A 22,432-nucleotide genomic window follows, 5' to 3' on the forward strand; every position below is an offset into this window, starting at 1 on the left:
ACACTTAAATTACTAGACATCTGCCTCACCACACACTTCATCTTTAATGGTTAAATACACAAACAATTCAATGGTACAACAATGGGTTCACCCATCTCAGGACTGATCGCAGAAGCAGTCATGCAAAGACTAGAACACACCACCCTCCCCCACATTCAACCTAAACTGTGGAACCGGTACGTAGATGACACATTTGTCATTATTAAACGCAACAAATTAGAAGAGACCCACCACCTCATCAACAACGTATTCACGGGGATTAAATTCACAAGGGAAGAAGAGAACAATAATCAACTTCTGTTTCTGGATGTTAAAGTAGAACGATTGACAAACAGGGAGTTCCAAACCTCAGTTTACAGAAAAGCAACCCATACAGATCAAGTCTTCAACTTCCACAGCAACCACCCCAATGTCCACAAACAAAGCTGCATTAGGACACTATTTAAATGGGCCAGGACACACTGCAACACTCCAGAACTACGCTGGGAAGAGGAAGAACACTTATTCAAAATCCTCGCTTTAAACGGATATCCCCACAACTTCACCCACAGATGCCTACATAACAGACAACAACAGGGGGACCTAGCACACTGACCACACTGCCCTAGATCAAGAACATATTGGAACTGACAACAAGACTCCTTAGACCGCTAGGAATCATGGTGACCCACGAGCCCACAGCCACTCTACGACAAACACTTATAAGGATTAAATGCAGAATATGCAGAACGAACGAGGTTTATAAAATACTTCAACCACTGCCACAAACATCACATCGGACAGACAGGAAGGAACCTAGCCATCAGAATACATGAACATCAGCTAGCAGCAAACAGCATGATGAACTCTCCTTAATATCTGTACATTCAGACAATGAAGGTCATCAGTTTAACTGGAGAAAAGTAACCATAGTAGCCCAAGCCAAACATAGACACGCATGGGAATTCCTAGATGCTTCTCCATCCCTACTTCAATTAACAAACATATAGAATTGGACCCCATATATAAACCCATACAGATCCAAACTGGAAATGACAGTACTCACCATAATGGACCGGACAGGATAAATTCCAAGCGAGGTAGAATAACATCGCTTTATTGGAGGCTCCACTGATGATGTCACCTAGCAGGGTGACAAAACATCTGAACATAAACAAGCCAGCTCGGCGAGCAAGTCAACAACCTCATCCACAACCCGAGCTATCGAACTTTGCCAAAACTTTAAACAACATGGGGGACTTTGTCCACAGGCACAGGGAGAAACAGGAGTGAAATGTAATGACATAAACAGGTATGTGGGACACAACCACCTTATTGCCCAGAAGCTGCAGTAGTGCTGCGGGTCATGCCACAGTCTGGCTGTCTCTATGGATAGGTTGCCTGCCATGGAAAGCCAGGACCAACACTCTCAGAGTCTGCTGGAGAGGTGCACAAAATGTGGCTCCATCACACCACCCGTTGGTCCCCATGATTAAAATATATGGTGACGGGGTATGAGAAAACTGGTGTGCATTCCAGATGTATCTTCCTGACAAGGAGACCGGGTGGTAACAAGATCACCCAGTGGAGGAAGAATTCCACTCAGGACACTCTAAAAGTGGCTGGGCCTCCACCTCCCCCTTCTGAATCTTGAAGGCTCACACCAAGGAGGGTCAACTTGCATCTGGTGGGAAGTCCCCATCACCAACATCACTGGGTCTTCACCTTTCTGTGGCTGAGCAGGTGCCTGTTCTCTGTTAGTCCTCTGGGATCTTCCAGCACAATCCTCCAGTGCCAATGGATCCTACTGCTGAGCAGGCTCCCTCTATCCAAACAGTGTAACTAGGGAATTCACTAACATGTAGGGAGGAGGGAGAGAAATAAGAAAACTTATTGTGGGAACTTTGGTGGCAGGGGTATAAATTTTCACCTTACATATGGCTGTCTACCTCTCTGTGCAGCCCCCAAATGCCATTTTTCCAGCATGAGGCATAATTTCATGGCCACACGTAATGTTTCAAGAATAGATGTCCATGCTGAGAAGCTGCTGCATCATGTGGGAGCAAGAGCATCAAAGCAGATACTGGGCTATGGGTGTTGCTGATACTTTTGGCTCCACTCTGACAACATCCCTATTATTTCACGGCCTCTGTGTCCAAAAGTGTTGGCGTGAATAAGTTGGTCAGCAATGTCTGGGGCAGGAATCTGCAACATAAAGAAAGGGGCAATGAATTAGAATGTTGAAGGATGAGTGACCCTGCACAACTGTGTCCTAAGCAGTAAGAATGTTCTTTCCTTTTAAAAGAAGTTTGGTGGGTCCTAAATCTCTCTCTCTCACTGGTCGAGTCACATACCCCAAGTAGTCCGAGTGTGTTCACAGCCATTTTTTTCCACATTGCGCAATTTCCACTTCCAGTGCGACGAAAGGTGACAGTGAGCTGACCACAGCAGTGACTTGCTGACTCTGCCTCTATATGTTAGTGAGCTCCCAATAATTCAAATCTTCTTCCTGGTAGCCATTCCAAGAAACAAGCTCACAGGTCCCCACCCAACCCATTGACATGAGCCTGCACATTCTCAATTTTCCCACTCAGCCCCTGGCACATGAGGTGAACATTCCAAGTATAGTCATACACTGCCATCCCTGTTCCCTTGAAGCCAAGATGCTCCTGACCTAGCGAACCTCACCATGCATGAATATTTTCCATCGATGTTTTACTGTTTATCCACTTTGCACACATGGTGCTCCTGCTTCACAATTTTCACCACCAGCCCTCAGGCTGCAACACAGTCCCAAGGTATAACTTGCTGAGTGTCCTTCCTGCTGCAATGACCACCCTTGAACACCTCATTCCCCTTATTTCTCTGGAGAGACTTGGCAGTGACCATAGCCCATCCATTGAGCATCCAAACTGGACAGCCCCAGATTACAGATGCCCAGACTCCTGACCAGTGCCTGTGCATCTCCCCAACTACTACTTACTACTACCCCAACTATGGTCTACTACTTAGACCGGCCGCTATTGTATCATAGGATTGATTGTAACCGACTTCCCAGATTGCAAAGACACAGACCTCCTGACTAAAATCACCTGACTAGATGCCTAACAGTATCGAATGGCCTAGGATGGTATGGAAGACTGCCCTTGTGCCAGGACCCTCTGACTGACGTGTGCCAATGTTGAGACCCTCTGATTGACTTCTGCTACCATGGACTTCAGTGAGGATGACTGTCCTAAGACTTTGAGACATGGCTGTTTGCCTGCTGCACATGCAGTGTGTTTGCTGCATAAGTTGCTGACACATGGTACAAGTTTGAGATTGATGCAGCACATTGCCATACGGTAAGATGTACACCCACTTGACTGGTGACTGCTGAGCAGCAAGGCAGGCTGCCCGATAGTGCGACTGCACTAATTGGCAAAGTAAGACAATGTAAGGCAAGGGATGGTTGATATGAGCATGCAGGCAGGCACTAATTAAGCAACTGCTAAGAGATTAAGTCAGCAGCCCTGAGATGCAGCTGGTCCAATCTATGAGCTGTCCATGTGTGCAAAGTGTCCTTGCTGCAACCTTTCAATGCTACCTGCCAGTGCACCCTGCAAGTCTGTGCTTACAGAAGACCACCAGCGTATCAGAAAGGTGCCATTATCTTTGTGATGGGTTTGGCAAATGCCAGATGCCAATGTCCATATACAATACGTGCCTGCAGACTGAGCCCTGTGTTGCAGTTTGGTTATACACAACATCTTTCAGAGCAAGGAGAGAGCTGAATTTGCCAGGTACTCATCAGAATGACAAACTGTAACCAGAGGAGTGGCACAGGGATCAGTGCTGGGAATGTAATTATTTACAGTAAATGATTTGGATGAGGGAAGTTAATGTATTATTGTCAAGTTTGCAGATGACACCAAAATGGGTGCGAAGGAAAATGGTGAGGATTGCACAAAGAGTCTACAGAGAGATTCGAGACAACAAGGTGCAGGGCTGGATGAACACAGCAGGCCAAGCAGCATCATAGGAGCAGGAAGTCTGACGTTTCGGGCCTAGACCCTTCATCAGAAAAGGAGGAGGGGAAAGGGTTTCTGAAATAAATAGGGAGAGAGTGGGAGGCAGATAGAAGATGGATAGAGGAGAGGATAGGTGGAGAGGAAACAAACAGGTCGAAGAGGTGGGGATGGAGCCAGTAAAGGTGAGTGTAGGTGGGGAGTTAGGAAGGGGATAGGTCAGTCCAGGGAGGACGGACAGGTCAAGGGGGCGGGATGAGGTTGGTCGGTAGGAGATGGAGGTGCGGCTTGAGGTGGGAGGAGGGGATAGGTGGGAGGAAGAACAGGTTAGGGAGGCAGGGACGAGCTGGACTGGTTTTGGGATGCGGTAGGGGGACGGGAGATTTTGAAACTTGTGAAATCCACATTGATACCATTGGGCTGCAGGGTTCCCAAGCGGAATATGAGTTGCTGTTCCTGCAACCTTCGGGTGGCATCGTTGTGGCACTGCAGGAGGCCCAGGATGGACATGTTGTCTGAGGAATGGGAGGGAGAGTTGAAATGGTTCGCGACTGGGAGGTGCAGTTGTTTATTGCGAACCGAGCGTAGGTGTTCTGCAAAGCGGTTCCCAAGCCTCCGCTTGGTTTCCCCGATGTAGACGAAGCCACACCGGGTACAGCGGATGCAGTATACTACATTGGCAGATGTGCAGGTGAACATTTGCTTGATGTGGAAAGTCTTCTTGGGGCCTGGGATGGGGGTGAGGGAGGAGGTATGGGGGCAGGTGTAGCACTTCCTGCGGTTGCAGGGAAAAGTGCCGGGTGTGGTGGAGCTGGAGGGGAGTGTGGAGCGGACAAGGGAGTCACGGAGAGAGTGGTCCCTCCGGAAAGCAGATAAGGGTGGGGAGGGAAAGATGTCTTTGGTGGTGGGGTCGGATTGCAGATGGCGGAAGTGTCGGAGGATGATGCGTTGGATCCGGAGGTTGGTGGGGTGGTACGTGAGGACGAGGGGGATTCTTTTTTGGTTCTTATTGCGTGGACAGGGTGTGAGGGATGAGGTGCGGGAGACACGGTTGAGGGCGTTCTCGACCACCGAGGTGGGGAGGTTACGGTCCTTGAAAAACGAGGACAACTGAGATGTACGGGAGTGGAATGCCTCATCCTGGGAGCAGATGTGGCGGAGGCGAAGGAATTGGGAATAAGGGATAGCATTTTTGCAGGAAGGTGGGTGGGAGGAGGAGTATTCTAGGTAGCTGTGGGATTCGGTGGGCTTGAAATGAATATCGGATTCTAGGTGGTTGCCCGATATGGAGACAGAGAGGTCCAGGAAGGGGAGAGAGGTGTTAGAGATGGTCCAGGTAAACATAAGGTTAGGGTGGAAGGTGTTAGTGAAGTGGATGAACTGTTCGAGCTCCTCGTGGATTCGGACAGGTTAAGTGAGTGGAAAAAAAAACTTAGTAGGTGGAATATAATGTGGGAAAATGAGAGGTTGTGCACTTTGGCAAGAAGAATAGAGCAGCTCCTCTATTAAACAGAGATAGATTGCAGAAAGCTGCAGCACCGATCGATGTGGGAGTCTTCATGAATAAATCACAAAAAGCTGGTACACAAGTTCAGCAGATCATAGGAAAAATAAATGGAATGCTAGCCATTATTTCAAAAAGAATGGGGTATCAAAATTGGGAAGTCTTGCTAAAACTATAGCGGGTACTGGTTGAGTAGGTTGGAAGTGTACTCAATGGAGTTTAGACAAATGAACAGTGATCATGAAACATACAAGATTCCTCAGGGGTTTGACAGAGTAGATCTGGAAAGGCTGTTTCCACTCGTGGAAGACTGTAGGAGCAGAAGGCATAACCTCAGAGTAAGGATTTAACCAGCTAGGACAGACGTGTGGAGGAATTCCCTCTCTCAGCAGGTAGTGAATCTATGGATTTTTTTTCTGCAGAGGACTGCTGAGGTTGGTTGTTAAATACATTCAAGACTGAGATAGACAGAATTTTAATCAGTAAGAAAACAAGCATTATGGGGAAAAGGCAGGAATGTGGAGTTGAGGATTGTCAGATCAGCCATAATCTCATTCAATGACAGAACAGACTCACTGGTCTACGTGACTTACTTCCGTTCCTACCCTGTGTAGTCTTATGGTTCCACCATTTAATCTTCTCAAATGCAGCTACCTGTCTTTCTTTGGGTGTGAATGCCACCTATTGGCATAAGTCTGCAATTGTTAAAGCAGAAATCTCTAAAGCAATAGGAAGACAAACAAAAAGAGAGAGAAGCCAACAAATGTAAAGATAAAAGAACATTTGCACTGCAACACAGATGTTTATTTGCGACTTAAAAGAACACAAAAAAACACTGCAATGATGCAAAGCATACATCTGACCATGGCATTCCAGCAGCATTCTGTCTGAATTCCAGTTTCGTCAAGAATGAATCTTCACTTTGTGGATCAGCAGATTACAGACGATGAGAAACAGGCTGTCATATATCTCACCATTTCGAAGAACAAAGAATTTAAAATAATTAAATGTTCTATATTTTAAGTGATGATCACAAAAATCTAGAGAAATATTTTCAAGCCCCAGAGATCATCTTAAGATCAGAGTCAAATTCAGGATTCATAGCCTTGAGTTTATGTCATACCACTAACAGCCAGGTGAAAATATGGACCAATTCATAGCCAGATGTCAATGCAAAGGTAGAGAATGTGATTTCACTGAAGTGATTTTGCTGAAATGCTAATGGAAATGGTTATTGTCTCAACACTCATCAAATCTTTCCAAAACACACTTTGGACAAAACTAAAGATTATACCATTGATACACTGCTGGAAGAATGGCAAATATGAAGCAATTATAGCATGCCAACAACACCTACAGGTACTTGACTCTGCAACTACTACTGCAGCTGTCAACATGAGCAGCAAAATGTCCAAACCGTGGATTGTCTCATCCATCAAAACAGTATCGAGCATTTCGTGATATATACTATGTTCTAAAAGAGTACATTAGGTTGCAGCATGCAAGAAGTCCAAGTTTATGGGGAAAAAAAGTGCAACATTATGCCCCACAGCACAGCCAACCAAGGAACAATGTCAAAGACGTTTTCAAATATCTATCCATGCTACGCAAGCATGCTAACAAAATCCAGGAAGTAACAGCTTGCAAACTCCAGGTATGCATTACATACATTCGGTTTGACATATAGATGCTGTTAGAAAATCTGAAAACTTTACTTGCATACATACACCGAAAGGAATGAACAACGTGTGCTACATTTCAAAGACTTGTGGAAGTGCAAATATCTATCCTTAATGCAGCTTAGGTGAAATGTAGTCACAACACTGGCACAGTGTGGTGCAGTCCATATATGATAAATTAATTGTTTATAATGGATCTGACATATATGTATTGGCATTTTCCATTTTAAATCTCACCTCAGTGCAGACACCTGAAAACTTTTATGTTGTTGATACAGCAGGACTTTCTATCACTGGTCTATCAGCATGCACAGATCTACATATCATAATGGTCCATGAGGTATCGGTGCCCAGTTCCAACACCAAAGATTTCAGACCACAACATCAAGTCCATATATGACATGACAAACTTTGACCCAGATTGGTTTGATGCAGTTGGAAATTTTAAAGGGCAGTGAGTACCTTAAAGGATTAACTAACAAGATGAGATAAGCTCTGCCCAACAGGATATACAGGATTATTTCTGGGAGGAGTTAGCCAGTTGTTTCCAGTCTTTAAGCAGTTTTGCAGAGACATTCATAAGTGCTAAGTCTATGTAACTATTAGTATTGTGTACTTACTGTTACGTTATGATCGTACATTTTTTTGTGAGACTATGTGATTTGGTAGTTATTAAGCACGAGGTAACAATCCTTTACTGTTTATCAAGATTGAGCCAGAGCGTAGTTAATAATAATCTAGTGTCATGTGTAGGACAGACCGGGTAAGGACTGCAGATTTCCTTCCCTGAGGGACATTAGTTTTTTTTAACAATCGTCAAGTGGTTATATAGTCACCATTTGATCAGCTTAGTAATTCCAGATTTTTAGTGAATTTAATTTTCACCAACTGCCATGATGGGTTTAAACTCATATCACCAGAGCATTAGCCTGGGCATCTGGCTTGCTAGCCCAAGACATAACTGCTGGGCACTGCCTCTCCTTTGTGCTGTTGCAGTGCATGGTCTGTTACATTGCATCCTGTATTGATGAGTTCGAGGGAAATGTGAAGGGATCATCTCCTGTGAATCTAGGGTTCAGGCCATAGGCAAGTGAGTCTGAACCTTGTGTATCTATCGTACATTTCCATATTGTCCTACTGTATCTGGGAACACATAATCGATCATTTAGGATTCAGACAGGCACATTTCTCTTCCTAGATATCACAAGAGCACTCAGATCATAGCCAAACAAGAGACACCATTCTGTGAATTTGGAGTCCCCTTCACTCTCCTAATCTCTGAATGAGGAAACAGTTGGTGACTGACTAAGGCTGAGGTGGACAACTTACTGGAATATCAATAGGAAATGTAAGTTAGGGTTTGGAGAAGAAGATTGTGAAGAGAAAAGCTACATTTAATTACTGCTTGCTGAATGCACTTTTGGTTAGGGATTGTAAAGCTCTTCTCTATTGACATGGACTGAGCAGGCTAGATTAATTAAAGGGATCAGAATTCAATTGTTATTTTGATACAGCTGAAATGCATGTGTTGACCCACCATAATGTCAAAAGCTGTCCGTCAAGAAAACAAGTTATTCAATTAGAAGGTTTACTTCTAATCAGCTACCAATGCATTAATTCCCTCAAACTAGATATCCTTTTCTTCCTGTTCCTGGGAGGTGCATCATGTCCCTAGTGGCCCTTTAGCAATTACATTTTGAAATTGACATCATGTAGTGACTGTAACAACATCTTCACTCCTTCTGACTGGATCTAAATCCTGGATCTCCATTCCTACCAGCACTATCGGTAAACAGACAGGCCATGGACTACAGTGGTTCAAGAAGGCTGCTCACTACCACCTTCTCAAGGGCAAGTAGGGAAGGATAATAAATGCTCATCTAGCCAATGACACCAATATGCCATGAAAGGATTATCTTGATCATTTTGAATGAAAGTAACAGCAGCTCTTTTATTGCTGAATAGAAGCACATATAGCAGATTGGAATGGAGCAGGTCAAGCAAGCCAGCAGACAGAGTTCCTGCAAATAAACTGAACACCTTGAGCATCGTAAGTGTCACATAACACCTAACACTCACACAGCTGAGGCAGCACTGCATTTTTTGGAGGCGGTGTCTTTAAAAGGGAATTTATAAACGGAGACAATATTTGCCTTCAGAGTTTGATTCAAAAAAATCTCAGTTTCGAGAAGAAAAGCAGAAAAATTTTCCATGGCTTGCTGGCTAACACTTATTTCTCAATCACCATCATTTCTGCATGCACCAACACCAAATGGACTGCGGCAGTTCTAAAAAGCAGTTTCTCAAGACCAGCTAAGAATTGGCAATAAATGTTGGCTCAGCCAGCGAACTCCACATCCCAAGAAAGTATAAAAATTTTAAAAAAGAAAAAATAAAATCGATCATTATCTCATTTCTGTTTTTGGACAAATTAAATATTGCATTTCTCTATATTGCACAAAAGTTTACACTTCATGAATACTTTATTGGATGTAAAGTAATTTTAGACAATTGAATGTACAATCTCTGGCAGACATGAGACTGTAGTTATAGAGTCATAGATGTCTACAGCATGGAAAAAGACCCTTTGGCCCATCAAGTCTGCACCGGTCAAAAACAACTGCCTAAGTATCCTAATCTCATTTTCCAGCACTTGGCCCATAGCCTTGTATACCTTGATGTTGCAAGTGTACTATTATATACCTTTTAAATGAAATGAGGGTTTCTGCCTCTAACACCTTACAGGCAGTGAGTCTTGCATCATTTGATTTACGTACAAATAACTGGATGAAGTCTTCAGTAAAACCTAGAAAGATCTTCTGGCATAAAAAGCCTGAAAAATTAAGTCTGTTTATCTCTGTATTGATACTGCCAGATCTGCTGAGTGATTGTCTCATTTGCTGCCTTTATTTCAGATTTCCAGCTTCTGCAGCAACGGCCCAAAGTTACTAAATATACAGTATCCTTTTCCACTTTTAAGTATTCTCTGCCATGTTCTTACTGTCTGAAGAAATATGCAAACAAAAATCAGGACCGTGGTAAAGTCATAAAGTTGAAACGTGATATTTATCTTGCGGTGGTGAAACATAAGAGCGAGTGTCTTTGCAACATCAAAAGCTCCCTGTTTGACAATGCGGGAAGTGAACAGTTGCCTTCAGATTTTTCAGCGCTGCTGTGTGGAAAGTCGATTCGTCACATCTTGAGCTCCTTCCTTCTCAGCGTTTCTCTCTCCTTTGGTGTGCCATTGGAAGGGGCAGCTACTGAGTTCCCGGTGAACTTCAGGCCCCCGCACTCCCGGTTTGTGCCCACGTGGCCCTGATGCGGAGGGAGTGGGCAGGCCGGATAACCACACGTCCATGGGCCTGGCTCTGACCAACGCGGCCGCTAAGAGGTCCAAGCGGGGCGAGGCGGAGGGGGTCGCTCGGCGTGGCTGCTACCCTCCCTTTCCTGGCTGTGCCCGCCGCCCGCCTGAGGCCATCCGCGAGCGGCAGGCACGCGGGGGCACAGCTGGCACCAGGACCAACACTTCAACTTGACTGGTGCCCCTTCCCTTTGCTTCAGACCCGAGCTGGAGTCCATTCGCCGCTCGGCTGTAATCCTGACTGGCAAGTCAGTCATGGTGACAATGAAATGTGTACGCCGGGAGGGGGAGGAATTAGGTAGGCCGCTGTAGTCGTGGCAACCGATGGCCCGTCGTTAAGGAAGTGACGTCGACGAGCCCCCGGATGTCGGTGTCCGTTGATGGTCGGTGACCGGAGAAGGGGAGTTCGTGACAGAGGGGTGTCTTTGAATCTCGAACCGTCATTTGTCCGGCTCCACGCGCGCCGGGGCTTGCGGGAGGACCATGATCCGCTGGCAAATCCCGGCGACCTGGGTATGGCGTGGGAAGAAAACCGCACATGGACGCTTCCCAAAGCCTGGATACTGAGGGCAGGGAGCTGGGAGTAGGATCTCTTTGCTGACAGCGTAGGTATTTTAAGGGTGGCACTGTGGCTCAGTGGATTCCACGGCTGCCTCGCAGCGTCAGGGACCCGGTTTCGATTGCAAGCCTTGGGCGACTCTCTTGTGTGGAGATTTACACGTCCTCCCCTCGTCTGTGTGAATTTTCTCCCACAGTCCAAAGATGTCCAGGTGAGGTGGATGGGCCATGCTAAAAATTGCCCCGTATTGTCCAGGGATGTGCAGGTAAGGTGGATTAGCCATGGGAAATGCAGGGTTATGGGTATTGGGTGGAGATGGTCTTGGGGGTGCTGGTTCAGACTCGATGGGCCGAATGACTTCTTTGCACACGGTAGGGATGCTGTGATTTTTTTTTACTGAGGGGAGACGTGGAGTTATTACTGAGGTAGGATATTTACTGGGAGGAAGGTAGTATAACTGAACAGAGAGTTTATTACTCAAGATAGAGATGGGCATTTGCTAAGGAAACAGAGATGGGTTTTGTTTCCTGAAGGGCGAGGGATGGGTTTATTTCCAGTAGGGAAAGAAGTGGGCTTATTAGGTGGATTGGTTATACAAAATAGGCAGTTATGTTATGGATGACTAATATATCGGGGGTTGAGAAATATCTTTAAGGGGTGGGTGTGACCCAACACGAAAAGCATAATCTGTTAGGGTAACTGTTTTAGTTTTGTTTTATTTATTTTAGTTTTGTTAAAAGCAAGATTTAAAACTATGCTTAATGATCTGTGAGCTGCTTCTAAATGTTAATTGTTTGTTTAGAGGAATGTGAACACGTGTTTCTAAGAGGTTCTGCATTCTCCTGATCTGTTACATTGGTGGCTATGATGGCAGCTAAATACTTGCTTGGAACGAGTACATTTCACTGGATGTGAATTTGTGGATCACGTGAGGGGTAACAAATCCAATCCCTCATTATCGCTTATGTAAGTATCAATAGTTTTATTCCACTTTGTTGCAAACGTGAATATTTAGCTGGTTTGTGAATTGGAACTTCTGAAACATAACTAGTTTGAATGGCAGAGTAGGCTTTGGTGTACAGGGGACAAAGTCAAAGTTTGCAGTGGCACAAAATTTGAAGAATTGTAAACTGCGAAGAGGATAGTGTAGAACACTAACAGCACATAGACATGTTGGTGGAGTGTGCGAAGATATGGTTGATGAGAGTCAGTGCAGAAAAGTGTGATACATTTTGTCAGGAAAATCTTTGAAAGGCACATTAGATCGTAGTTATCAATCTAAAGAGATGCAGGAGCTGAGGCATATGGGTGTGCAGGTCAAAAGGTGGCAGGACAAGTGGAGAGAACAGTTCATAAAGTACACAGTCTCCTTGGCTTTAGTTGTAGGGGTGTAGAGTATGAGAGCAATGAAGTGATGTTGAACTTGTACAAGATACTTGTTCGACCTCGGCTAAAGTATTGCAAACAGTTATGGACATTGTATTGTAGAAAGGATAGGAATGCATTTAAGACAGGTTCTTAATTGTCAAGGGGATCAAAGGTTATGGGGAGAAAGCGGGAGAATAGGGTTTGAGAAACTTGTCAGCCATGATTGAATGACAGAGCAGACTGGATGGGCTGAATGGCCAAATTTCTGCTCTCCTATGTCTTATGGTCTTATGGCATTGCTAAGAGTGCAGAAGCAATTTACAGGAATGGTTCCAGGAATGAAGAACTTTAGCTATGCGGATAGATTGAAAACATCGTGACTTATTTTTGGAGCGAACAAGGCTGAGAGAAGATTTTGGTAGAGGTTTTCAAAATTGAGTAGCCTGGATAGAATGGACAGAAGAAACTGTTCCCGCTCAAAAAAGGAACAAAAATGAGAGGACACTGAATTAAAGTGATTTGCAAAAGGAGCAAATGTGATATGAGGTTTAAGAAAACAGCTTTCACACATGGTGAGTAAATAGGGTATGGAATGCACTGCCCGGAATTGTGAAGGCGGGTTAGGGAAAAGAGCTAGAAAGTTAAATGGGTTGGATAGCTTTCTGTTGGCTGGCACAAACAACCAAATTATCACCACCTGTGCTGCAAATTTTCAAAGTTTCAATTCTGTATACAGCTGTTTCTCTTAACTGTAGCTTGTGCTTGAAGTAACATTTGCTGAAAAGCTCAGCTTTACCTGCATAATGCAAAGTGAACTTCCTCCTCATACCTGTACAGGGTGTTCTGACAGTGTCATTTTCACAGCATTAGAAATTTTCTTGCCAGAGCCAATGTGATGTTTGATAGGATTACACTCAAATTGAAGCATGTCATTGAATTTATTTCATGGCATCATGTGCTGAATACAATTCTGTTCAATGGGCATTCTGCCATGTCAGCAGTTCCAGCCTCAATCACTCGTAGATATTGAAATAGCTTCTCATAAACATTTATTACATTACTGACCATTCTCACTAGTGAGCTGGACTTCGTGTATAAAACTGTGAACATTTTTTCTGACAGCAGGATCACAACAGGAGTCAGATACAGAACATAATAGCCCCCAAAAAATCATTTGGCCTGTGGAGACCATGCTAACTGTCTGTAGTCAGTCATATTTCTCTGTTCTATTCATATAACCCTACATATTTATTTCTCCTAAATGCTTTTCCAATCTCATTTGAAAGTATTAATCACCTCCCCCTACCCTATCACCTTCATAAGTATCAAGTTTCAGGTCTTGAACAACATTAAGCTGTAACTGCTTAGTAAGGGGCTTGTGGACTTCTTTATCTGTAAGATTCGATGCCATACATACCATCTGCTCAGCTGCCTTTGTCTGCATCTTTATCTCCCACTGGCTTGCCTGGCCAAATTGTTTTAATACTGCTTCCCAGTACTTGTCCTGATCCAGCATCTTTCTCAAGTTTCTTTCCTATCTCCCTTTCTCAAACTCATCTTGTCCCTTGACTCACCACCTGCTCCCACGATCCGATTCACATTAAACATCTGATCACCCGATCTTGTAGCTAAAATGCTTCATTTTTGGATTGATTCTCGGAATCTTTCCTGCACGCTTACAAGAACCCTGTCACTTTTAGCAAAGTTAAGTAAGCAGATGGATGCAATATTCTAGTTGTGGTCTAACCAGAGCTTTTTAAAAGTTAGCATAACAACCTTCCTGCTGTACTCGTACCTCAATTTATGAAGCTCAAAAATACAGATATTTTGTGCCAATACTCTCATTTTGTCCTGCCACATTGAAATACACTTGCTCATTTCCCACCCTCAACAGCCCCATCTCTTTTTAGAATTGCTCTTAAGTCTGTATTGGTTGTTCCTTTTCTTTCTGCTGAAATGGTGCTGACAGTAAAAGAAAGCAGTTATTTCCTCTCCCTAATGAATGCTGGGGATCACGACTGCCTATTATCCTCTGATATGGAATCAATCGTGTACCCCAGTTACAAAAGTGAAATACCAAGAATGCTAGACATAAAAGCAGAAAATGCTAGAAATATTCACAAGTCAGCCAGCATCTGTGGGTAATGAAATGGAGTTTACATTTCAAGTCTGTGACTCTTCATTTAACATTCTGACTATTCATGCAGTTCATGGTGTGGTGCTGTGTTGTATAGTTTACTTTTGTTGCGATAAATTTGCTGCTGCTGCAATGGCTATTTTCCTTGAAGAAATGTAAGGTCAACCAGGGTTCCAACTCTTGATTGTTAGCCAGAGACACTGTTGAAAAGTATGTGTGACAAACACAGACAGACAAAATATTGCAGATGTTGGAGATTCAAATAAGACAGAAGATTCAGGGGAAACTCAGGTCTGGCGGCATCTGAGGAGAGAAAAACAGTTAGCATTTTGTTTCCAATGTTTCTTCTTTAGAATTAATGAAGAATAATGTTATGTTGTTGACAAGGGAAAGAGGAGTGAATGGAAAAGACAGTGAAGGTGCCCAGACATAGAGGCAAAGGGACTGTTAATGATAGTAAATGAGAGATATATATGCAAAATAGGTGACATTGATAGGTGTGAATATTTTAAAAAAGGCCACTTCTCAGAACAAGACCATGCTGTCAAAATACATGTGGGATGAGAGTGTTATCAAAATAGATACTGGCCACTTTCATACCATGAAGTTATTGAACTCAATGTTGAGTCCTAAAGGCTGTAAAATTTCTAAGCAGAAAATGAGATGCTGGTCCTCCAGCTTGCATAGGGTTTTGCTGGAACACTGCAGCACTTTAGTGCCACATGTCAGACATTTTGATGTCCCTGGTAAAATCCATGTTGGCGCTCATGCTTAAAACTACACTTAGAGCATGAAGAGTGGTTACTTGGATTTTTTTTTCCTTATTCATTTATAGGATGTTAACACCACTGGCAAGGTCAGCATTTATTGCCCATCCGTAATTGGCCTTCATGAGGTGGTGGTGAGCTACCTTCTTAAACTGTTGCAGTGTGTATGACTTCTGGTACCTTTTTTTGGAAAAGCCATCAACAGGAGGCAACACCATCAAGAAAGGTTGTGAACTTGTTTTAAATACTCACCTTGTAGTTGTTGATGTTTTATTTTTCAGAAGCAAACCACAGGTCATTCATGAGTGCGTTGATTTCTATGTGGGACTTGGGAGCCATCAGTACTGTCAAATTCATACAAAATACAGAATGGTAAGATGGGAGGAATAATTTAAATTGTGGAAAAATGGCAGCAAATCAATTGAATGAGACTTTGGTGGCGACTTCGCACAGTGATAGACCAGAAAATGCTCCCACTGAAGAACAGACTAATCCTGAGCTCTGCACTTGGACATGCCCAGATGGTTCCTTTGTGAAGAAAATTCTACAGAGAGGTAGTGGCCTCGACAAGCCCAAAGAAGGTTCAAAGTGTCGTGTTTGTGTGGAAGTGACACCCTCCGGCCATTTTGATGCAGGGACCCATTTCCAAAATGGGATCAATGAGTCCGTTGAGCTGATTCTTGGCGAAAGCGATACGCAATTTGTGGAATTGATTGAGAAATGTATTGAGACGATGCTTTTGGGAGAGCAATGTGAGGTAATCCCTGCTCCAGACTTGATGAAAACATTCACAGACTGCAGAGAAGGACTGAGATTGGTTGTGAAGCTAGAGGAGTTCAGTCTGCAGCGGGACTCCTGGGAAATGGGATTTGAGGAAAAATGGCACATGGCTATGCATCACAAAGGCAAAGCCACCGAGCATTTTAAAAGTGGGAATCTCTTTGGAGCTGCACAACGTTATGCAAAATCACTGAAGCTGCTGGTGACTCTGAAATATGATGTGCCTCCTGAGAAAACAAAGGAGTACGACCAGGCTAGAAAGGCCTTGTACTCGAACCTGGCAGCCTGCCAGATAAAACAGAAGCAGTACAGAAATGTCATCCACAACTGCTCAAAGGCACTGGAGATTGAGCCAGACTCTGTGAAATGCCTGTACCGAAGGGGTCAGGCCTATGCTGCCATTAATGAGTTTGACAAAGCCAAAAGTGATTTGAAGCAAGTGCTGAAATTCGAACCGGGAAACACTGCTGCTGCGAGGCAACTTAGAGTTCTTAATGAACAGGTCAAGGCACAAAATGAAAAAATGGGCAAAGCAATGAGTAAGCTGTTCATCTGAGAGTGTACACATCAGGATACATTGGGAAAAAAAAAAAAAATTCTGTTTCATTGTCAGAATAGCACTTGACCACAGGAAAATTTCATGTTTTTCACTAATAAATGTACAGTGGGTATTTCAGTATTGTATTATACTTTGGATTATAATGCTATTGAAATTGTTTCACGAGATCCAGACAGCTGATTTTGCATCTTTATGAGACACGTTCATTATTATGCACCCAGATAATTTTGAATATAATGAAAATACATCATCAGCCATGATTTGATTGTGGGAAGACTAGATACCTGAAGAATTGTAATGAGGTTGAGTTGCTAACTGGAACTGTCATTCATTGCAGACTGCATTAACTCACTAAGTAATTGCTGAGGTTTGCCAGAATTTAATTGTTATCTGAGGGAAATTTGCACATTGCCAAGAACCTGGCTTCCAATTCTGTGAAACCATGGATTTTAGACTGTGGTATCCATAATGTAGAATATAAACTCTTAAATGAACTGCTAAATTTCTTGTGCAATGATCTCCATAAATTTGTGTGTTTCGTGGATGAATGTTAATCCAGATAGATCAGAATATATCTTGTTAATAAAGTACAAGAGTTAAACTTGCAACATTGTGATTTCAACTGAATAGTGATTGAGTGTGCTTTGAGACAAATTTTTGTTTAGATCGGGAAATATGTCCTAGCCATGTATTTTATCTGAAAGCACTTGCCAAGGCAAGTTTGCTTGACCTACTTGTCTATTGGAGAACATGCTCATTCAGGTTGACCCTGTCACTCTACCTAGGGAGTTGGCTCTCTGAGTCACAGCTGTTTGTGAATATCTGGAACTTTATAGATCACAGGGGTCTTGTCAGGTAGTTAATTACCCTTGTCATCAAATTGAGTATATTCTTGTCAGCATTGTAGCCAAGTCAGCAGCTATTGTACACTGCGATTCTGTTGTAAACTAGGTGAGAGTTTTGCACATGGTTTCTTACAACATTGAAATATTATTCTTTTTGGTGCAACACCATCTAGTGATGGAATCCTTTAGTTGGCCAGCTATTTCATGTATATTCCAAAAGACTGATCAGAATTCTCGTACCTTGGCATGATGCTGTTCAAGCCATAATAACATAGAATGTTGCACAATTAAATCCGATGTGCCTGTGCAAGCCCCCCCGTGTCATATCCCCTTTTTAAGTCTTTATCCCTTGTAAAAATATATTTAATTGAATCTGCTTATAACGATTACCCCCTCTTTTAGGTATTGCATTCCACACCATCTTAGCTCTGACCTTTTAACAAGCCTCCTCTTTATCTATTTTCTTCCTATGCAATTGCTTTACTGTCTCTTTGTTACTGTGATTTGTCAATTTCATCACTCTTCTTCAGTGAAGGTGGATGAAAAATGATTGAATATGACAAACATTTCTTCTAACTTCACATAAACAAATGGATTACGAATGTCAGAGCAGAACAATAAAAGAATCATTACACAGATGCTGTAGAAAGTGATAACATGGAGCCAGAGTTGTGCGGAGGCTCTATATGAAAGTTATGGGTAAGAGATTGAACATTCGCCCCAATCATTGGAGAAAATGGGTAGGATTTGGTGTTTGACGAAATTGTACCTGCAGTAAGACAGGGAAGCATCACAAGGCTATGACAGTTATACCTTTTGCCTTCCCAAGTCTAAAAAGGTCCTTGAATCAAAAGGTATGCAGTATTAAGTTACTGCTGTACTATCAGGCTTGGATGTTCTGTTTATAGTCCAGTGGCCCAGCCACCTACATTTTCATCAGCACAGGGTGTGGAAAATGTAAGGGTTTGGTGTATAAAACACAGTCAGCAAAGCAGGAATAGGCTTGAAATGGGTCATGTATTTTCAGGAAGCATATTGAGAAAATGCAAATTAGTTGTGGAGATGATAGCTCACAATAGCATTGTTCATAGCTACACCACAAAGCAGTTCAAGAAAACTATTCTCCACCACAACCTTAAGCACAACTATGGAGGGGTCAGAAAAGCTGGCCTCACTAGATACAAATCTGCCAGAAAGAATTGCAAGAAGTAGATATTAGGTGAACATCCTTTGCACAAGTGGAGAGATGTGTCCGATATGCTTGGACAAGTTAGAAATTAACCATGTAATGCTGAAGATGCAACTGTCAAATGACTAGTATGTAAAAACTCACTGCCTCAAACTGCAACTGTGCGTGATGCAAGGGATAGACTAAGAAAGGATTAGAACAATACACCTGCAAAAAGGCAAGCTTATAAGATAAGATGTAGGAGCAGAAGTAGGCCATTCAGCCCATCAAATCAGTACTGGCATTGAATGAGATCATGCAGTTTTGACAATCCTTAACTCCACTCCCCTGTCTTTTTCACACTTGATTCCTTTACTGATTAAAAATTAGTCTTATCTCAGCCTTGAATATACATAATGACCCATCCCTGACAGTCCTCTATTATAAAGAATTCCATATATTCAGTACCCTTGATTGAAGATAAAGATGAGGCCGAATTTTTTTCTACATGTGATTCCTTATTCTGAGATTATGTCCTCTGGTCCTACACTGTCTCATAAGGAAAAACAACCTTTTTCACATCTACCCTGTCGAATCCTTGAAGAATCTTGTGTGTTTCAATAAGGTCACCAATCATTCTTCTAAATTTCAATGAGTACAGGCCCAAAATACTCAACTTCACCTCCTAACAGTTCCTCCATACTTGGGATCAGCTTGGCAAACCTTCTCTGATCTGCTTCCAATGCCAGTATATCGTTCCTTAGTGAAGGGGACAAAAACTGCTCCAGCTGTGGTTTCACTAGTGTCTTGTATAGTATTAGCTAAACCTCCTAAATTTCATACTCTTCCCTTCGAAATGAAGTCTGACATTCCATTTTCCTTTCCTATTACTCGAGAGCTTGGATGCTAGCTTTTTATGATTCGTGGATGATAATGTACAAATCCCTCTTCTGTAGATTTTTGCAGTTTATTTGCAATATTATTCAGCTCCTCTATTCTTGCCAAAATGTGTAACTTCACGTTTTCACACGATTTTCTATCTCCCAAGTTTTTGCCCATTTGTTTGACATTTTTTGTATTTCTCTTCAGACTCTTTTGTCATCTATAAACTTGGCTATAGTACATTTGCTTTCCTTATCCAAGTCATTAATGTACATTGCTGGGGCCATAATTATTTACACTGATCCCTATTGCAAGTCTTTAGTTACAGGTTGTCATCCTGAAAATGCACCCCTTATCCCAACTGTATGCCTTCTTTCAGGGAGCCAATTCTGTATCCATGTTAATATACTACCTCCATAATACCATGGGGTCCTAAGTAGCCCAAAGTGTGGTACCTTATCAAACACCTCCAGCCAATCCAAATATTACACCCACTACTCCCTTTATCTATCTTAATCATTACCCCCTTAAAGAATTCTAGTTATAGACTTGATTTCCCCTATGTGAAGCTATGTTGACTCTATTTAATCCTATTATGTATTTCTAAATGCTTTGTGCTTGCATCCTTTGTAATAGACGCTAACATTTTCTGAATAATGGACATTAAGCTAACTGTCCTATAGTTACTTTTCTTTGTCTCCTTCCTTTATTAAATAAAGGTCTTTATTTTGCAGTTTTCTAACCCTCTATGACCTTTCCAGAATGTGATTACTAACAGAATATCCACTGTCTCTGTCACTACTTCTTTTACGTATCAGTGGGCCCAAAACGTTAACTCTGCTTTCTCTCTCCTGATGCTGTCAGATCTGCTGAGATTTTCCAGCAATTTCTGTTTTGGATATCCAGCATCTACAGTTATTTTTTTTTTCCCTTTTATTGGCAGGTCAAGAGTCCTATCAATCTGTAGCCTTACTTTTTTTTTCACTAGTGAGTTATTGTATTTATTTTCTGATTCTTTTGCCCTTTGAATAGTTATTAGTGTCTTCTACTATGAAGACTGGTGCAATGTATTTATTCAACCCCACTGTCATTTTCTGGATCCCCATTATTATTTGCCCAGCCAAACTTTGACCCCTCCCTTCCTTTTTATATAATTTAAGGTCTTACTGTTGACTTTGATATTACTTGCACGTTTACCCTTAATTTATTTTCTTCCTTTTTTTGGATCATCTTTTGTTGGCTTTTACAAATTTACAAATGGTCTGGCCTACCACTGATCTTTGCTACATTGTGATTTTTTAATTTCAATTTGATGCCTAACTTTCCTTGTTAACCATGGTAGGCTTATCCCCTTCCTAGAATCCTCCTTCACTGCAATATGTCTTTGTTGTGAGCCGTGAACTATTATCTTAAACGTCTGCCATTATTCCGCGACTGTAGTCGCTGCTAAACTTCTGACCCAGACCGCTCCAGCCAGTCTTCCCTCCTTCCTTTGTAATTACGTTTATTTGAGTTTGTAGTTGTTTCTGACCCAAGTTCCTCCCTGTCAAACTGCTAAATTCTGCCATGTTATGGTCACTGTTTCCTAGGGGATCTCTTACACTTACATAATTTGTTAAACCTGCCTCATTACTCATCACCAGAGTCTAGTCCCTGATTGGATCCATAACACATTATTTGAGGAAAATGCACTCAAAATTCTTCCTCGTGGCTTCCTCTGTCAATCTGACTATCCAAATCTGCATGAAATTTGAAGTCACCCATGATTAATGTACTGCCTTTGTTATATGCGTTCATTATCTCCTGATTTGTTCTCATCTACCATATAGCTACTGTTGGGAGGGGCCTAGAGACTACACCTGCCAGTGTCACCTTTCGTTTTATTTTCTGCCTCTACCCATATGGGTACATTTTCTATACATGATCATTTTCTTGCTATTATACTTATTTCATCCCCTATCATCAATGCTACCCCACCATTCTTTACTTTCTTCCTGTCCTTTTGAAATATTATATACTCCTAAAAATTAGTTCCCAGCTTTGATTTCCTTGTAACCATAAGATCATATCCATTAACCTATATTCGTGCCATTAATTTATCTAGTTTGTTCGAAACACTAAATGCATTGAAGTAAAGAGCCATTAACTTTGCCTTTTTACCTTTCTTTTCCCTTTGAACCATATTTGCTTTTTTCTATTTTTGTACACTGTCTCTTCCAGCCCCATTTTGGATATTGTTGTCCAAATAGCTACCTTCTGATGCTACTATATTGTTTTGATTTGTAAGCCTACATTTCCTGTCTTCCAACACCCCGACCCCTCTCAATTAGTTTAAAGCTTTCTCTGCAACCCTGTTACTTGATTTGCCAGGACGCTGGTCTCCAGCACAGTTCAAATGAAGCACACTCACCAGAACAGCTCCCTTACCCCAGTGCTGGTGCCAGTGGAATGGAAAACCATTCCACCAAGTGATCCAGAGATTATTACTTTAAAGGTTCTGCTTTTAAATTTAGTTGATTATTCAAAGTCTTTCAGCAGAGCCTCCTTTCTCGTCTTCCCAATGTCAGTGGTACAAATGTGGACAATTACTATTGGATTTCCCACCACCCCCACCCAAAAGTTATGCACTTGGGCAGGCAATGTAACCTTTGGGACTCCCACTCATAGCTGCCATGAGCAGTAGATTCAGAAATCATATGACATCAGGTTATAGACCAACAGGTTTATTTGAAAACACAAGCTTTTGGACCCTCAGCTTATGTTTTCAAATAAACCTGTTGGACTATAACCTGGTGTCGTGTGATTTCTGGCCATGTCCACCCCAGTTCAACACCATC

General features: G+C 42.4%; 1 protein-coding gene across 3 annotated transcripts; it reads left to right on the forward strand.

Annotated features, from left to right (window-relative positions):
- The first annotated feature begins 9,639 nt into the window (after window positions 1–9,639).
- LOC109918401 (FKBP prolyl isomerase like) lies at window positions 9,640–16,769 on the forward strand. Of its 3 annotated transcripts, none has more exons than XM_048616556.1 (3): window positions 9,640–11,354; window positions 11,892–12,055; window positions 15,643–16,769. In XM_048616556.1, exon 3 carries the CDS (start codon window positions 15,768–15,770, stop codon window positions 16,695–16,697), a length of 930 nt encoding a protein of 309 aa, XP_048472513.1. In that variant the 5' UTR covers window positions 9,640–11,354; window positions 11,892–12,055; window positions 15,643–15,767; the 3' UTR covers window positions 16,698–16,769. The 3 variants fall into 3 exon arrangements, with proteins under 3 accessions (XP_048472513.1, XP_048472514.1, XP_020373915.1); XM_048616557.1 differs by having other exon boundaries at window positions 9,640–11,300; window positions 11,894–12,055; XM_020518326.2 differs by having other exon boundaries at window positions 9,640–11,135.
- Window positions 16,770–22,432: the final 5,663 nt, after the last annotated feature.

Source organism: Rhincodon typus, chromosome 35 (assembly GCF_021869965.1).
Source record: "Rhincodon typus isolate 14 chromosome 35, sRhiTyp1.1, whole genome shotgun sequence".
NCBI lineage: Eukaryota > Metazoa > Chordata > Chondrichthyes > Orectolobiformes > Rhincodontidae > Rhincodon > Rhincodon typus.

Excerpts from the sequence above, each read along its gene's own strand:
- LOC109918401 (XM_048616556.1), top strand. The coding sequence starts at position 15,768 with ATGGCAGCAAATCAATTGAATGAGACTTTGGTGGCGACTTCGCACAGT.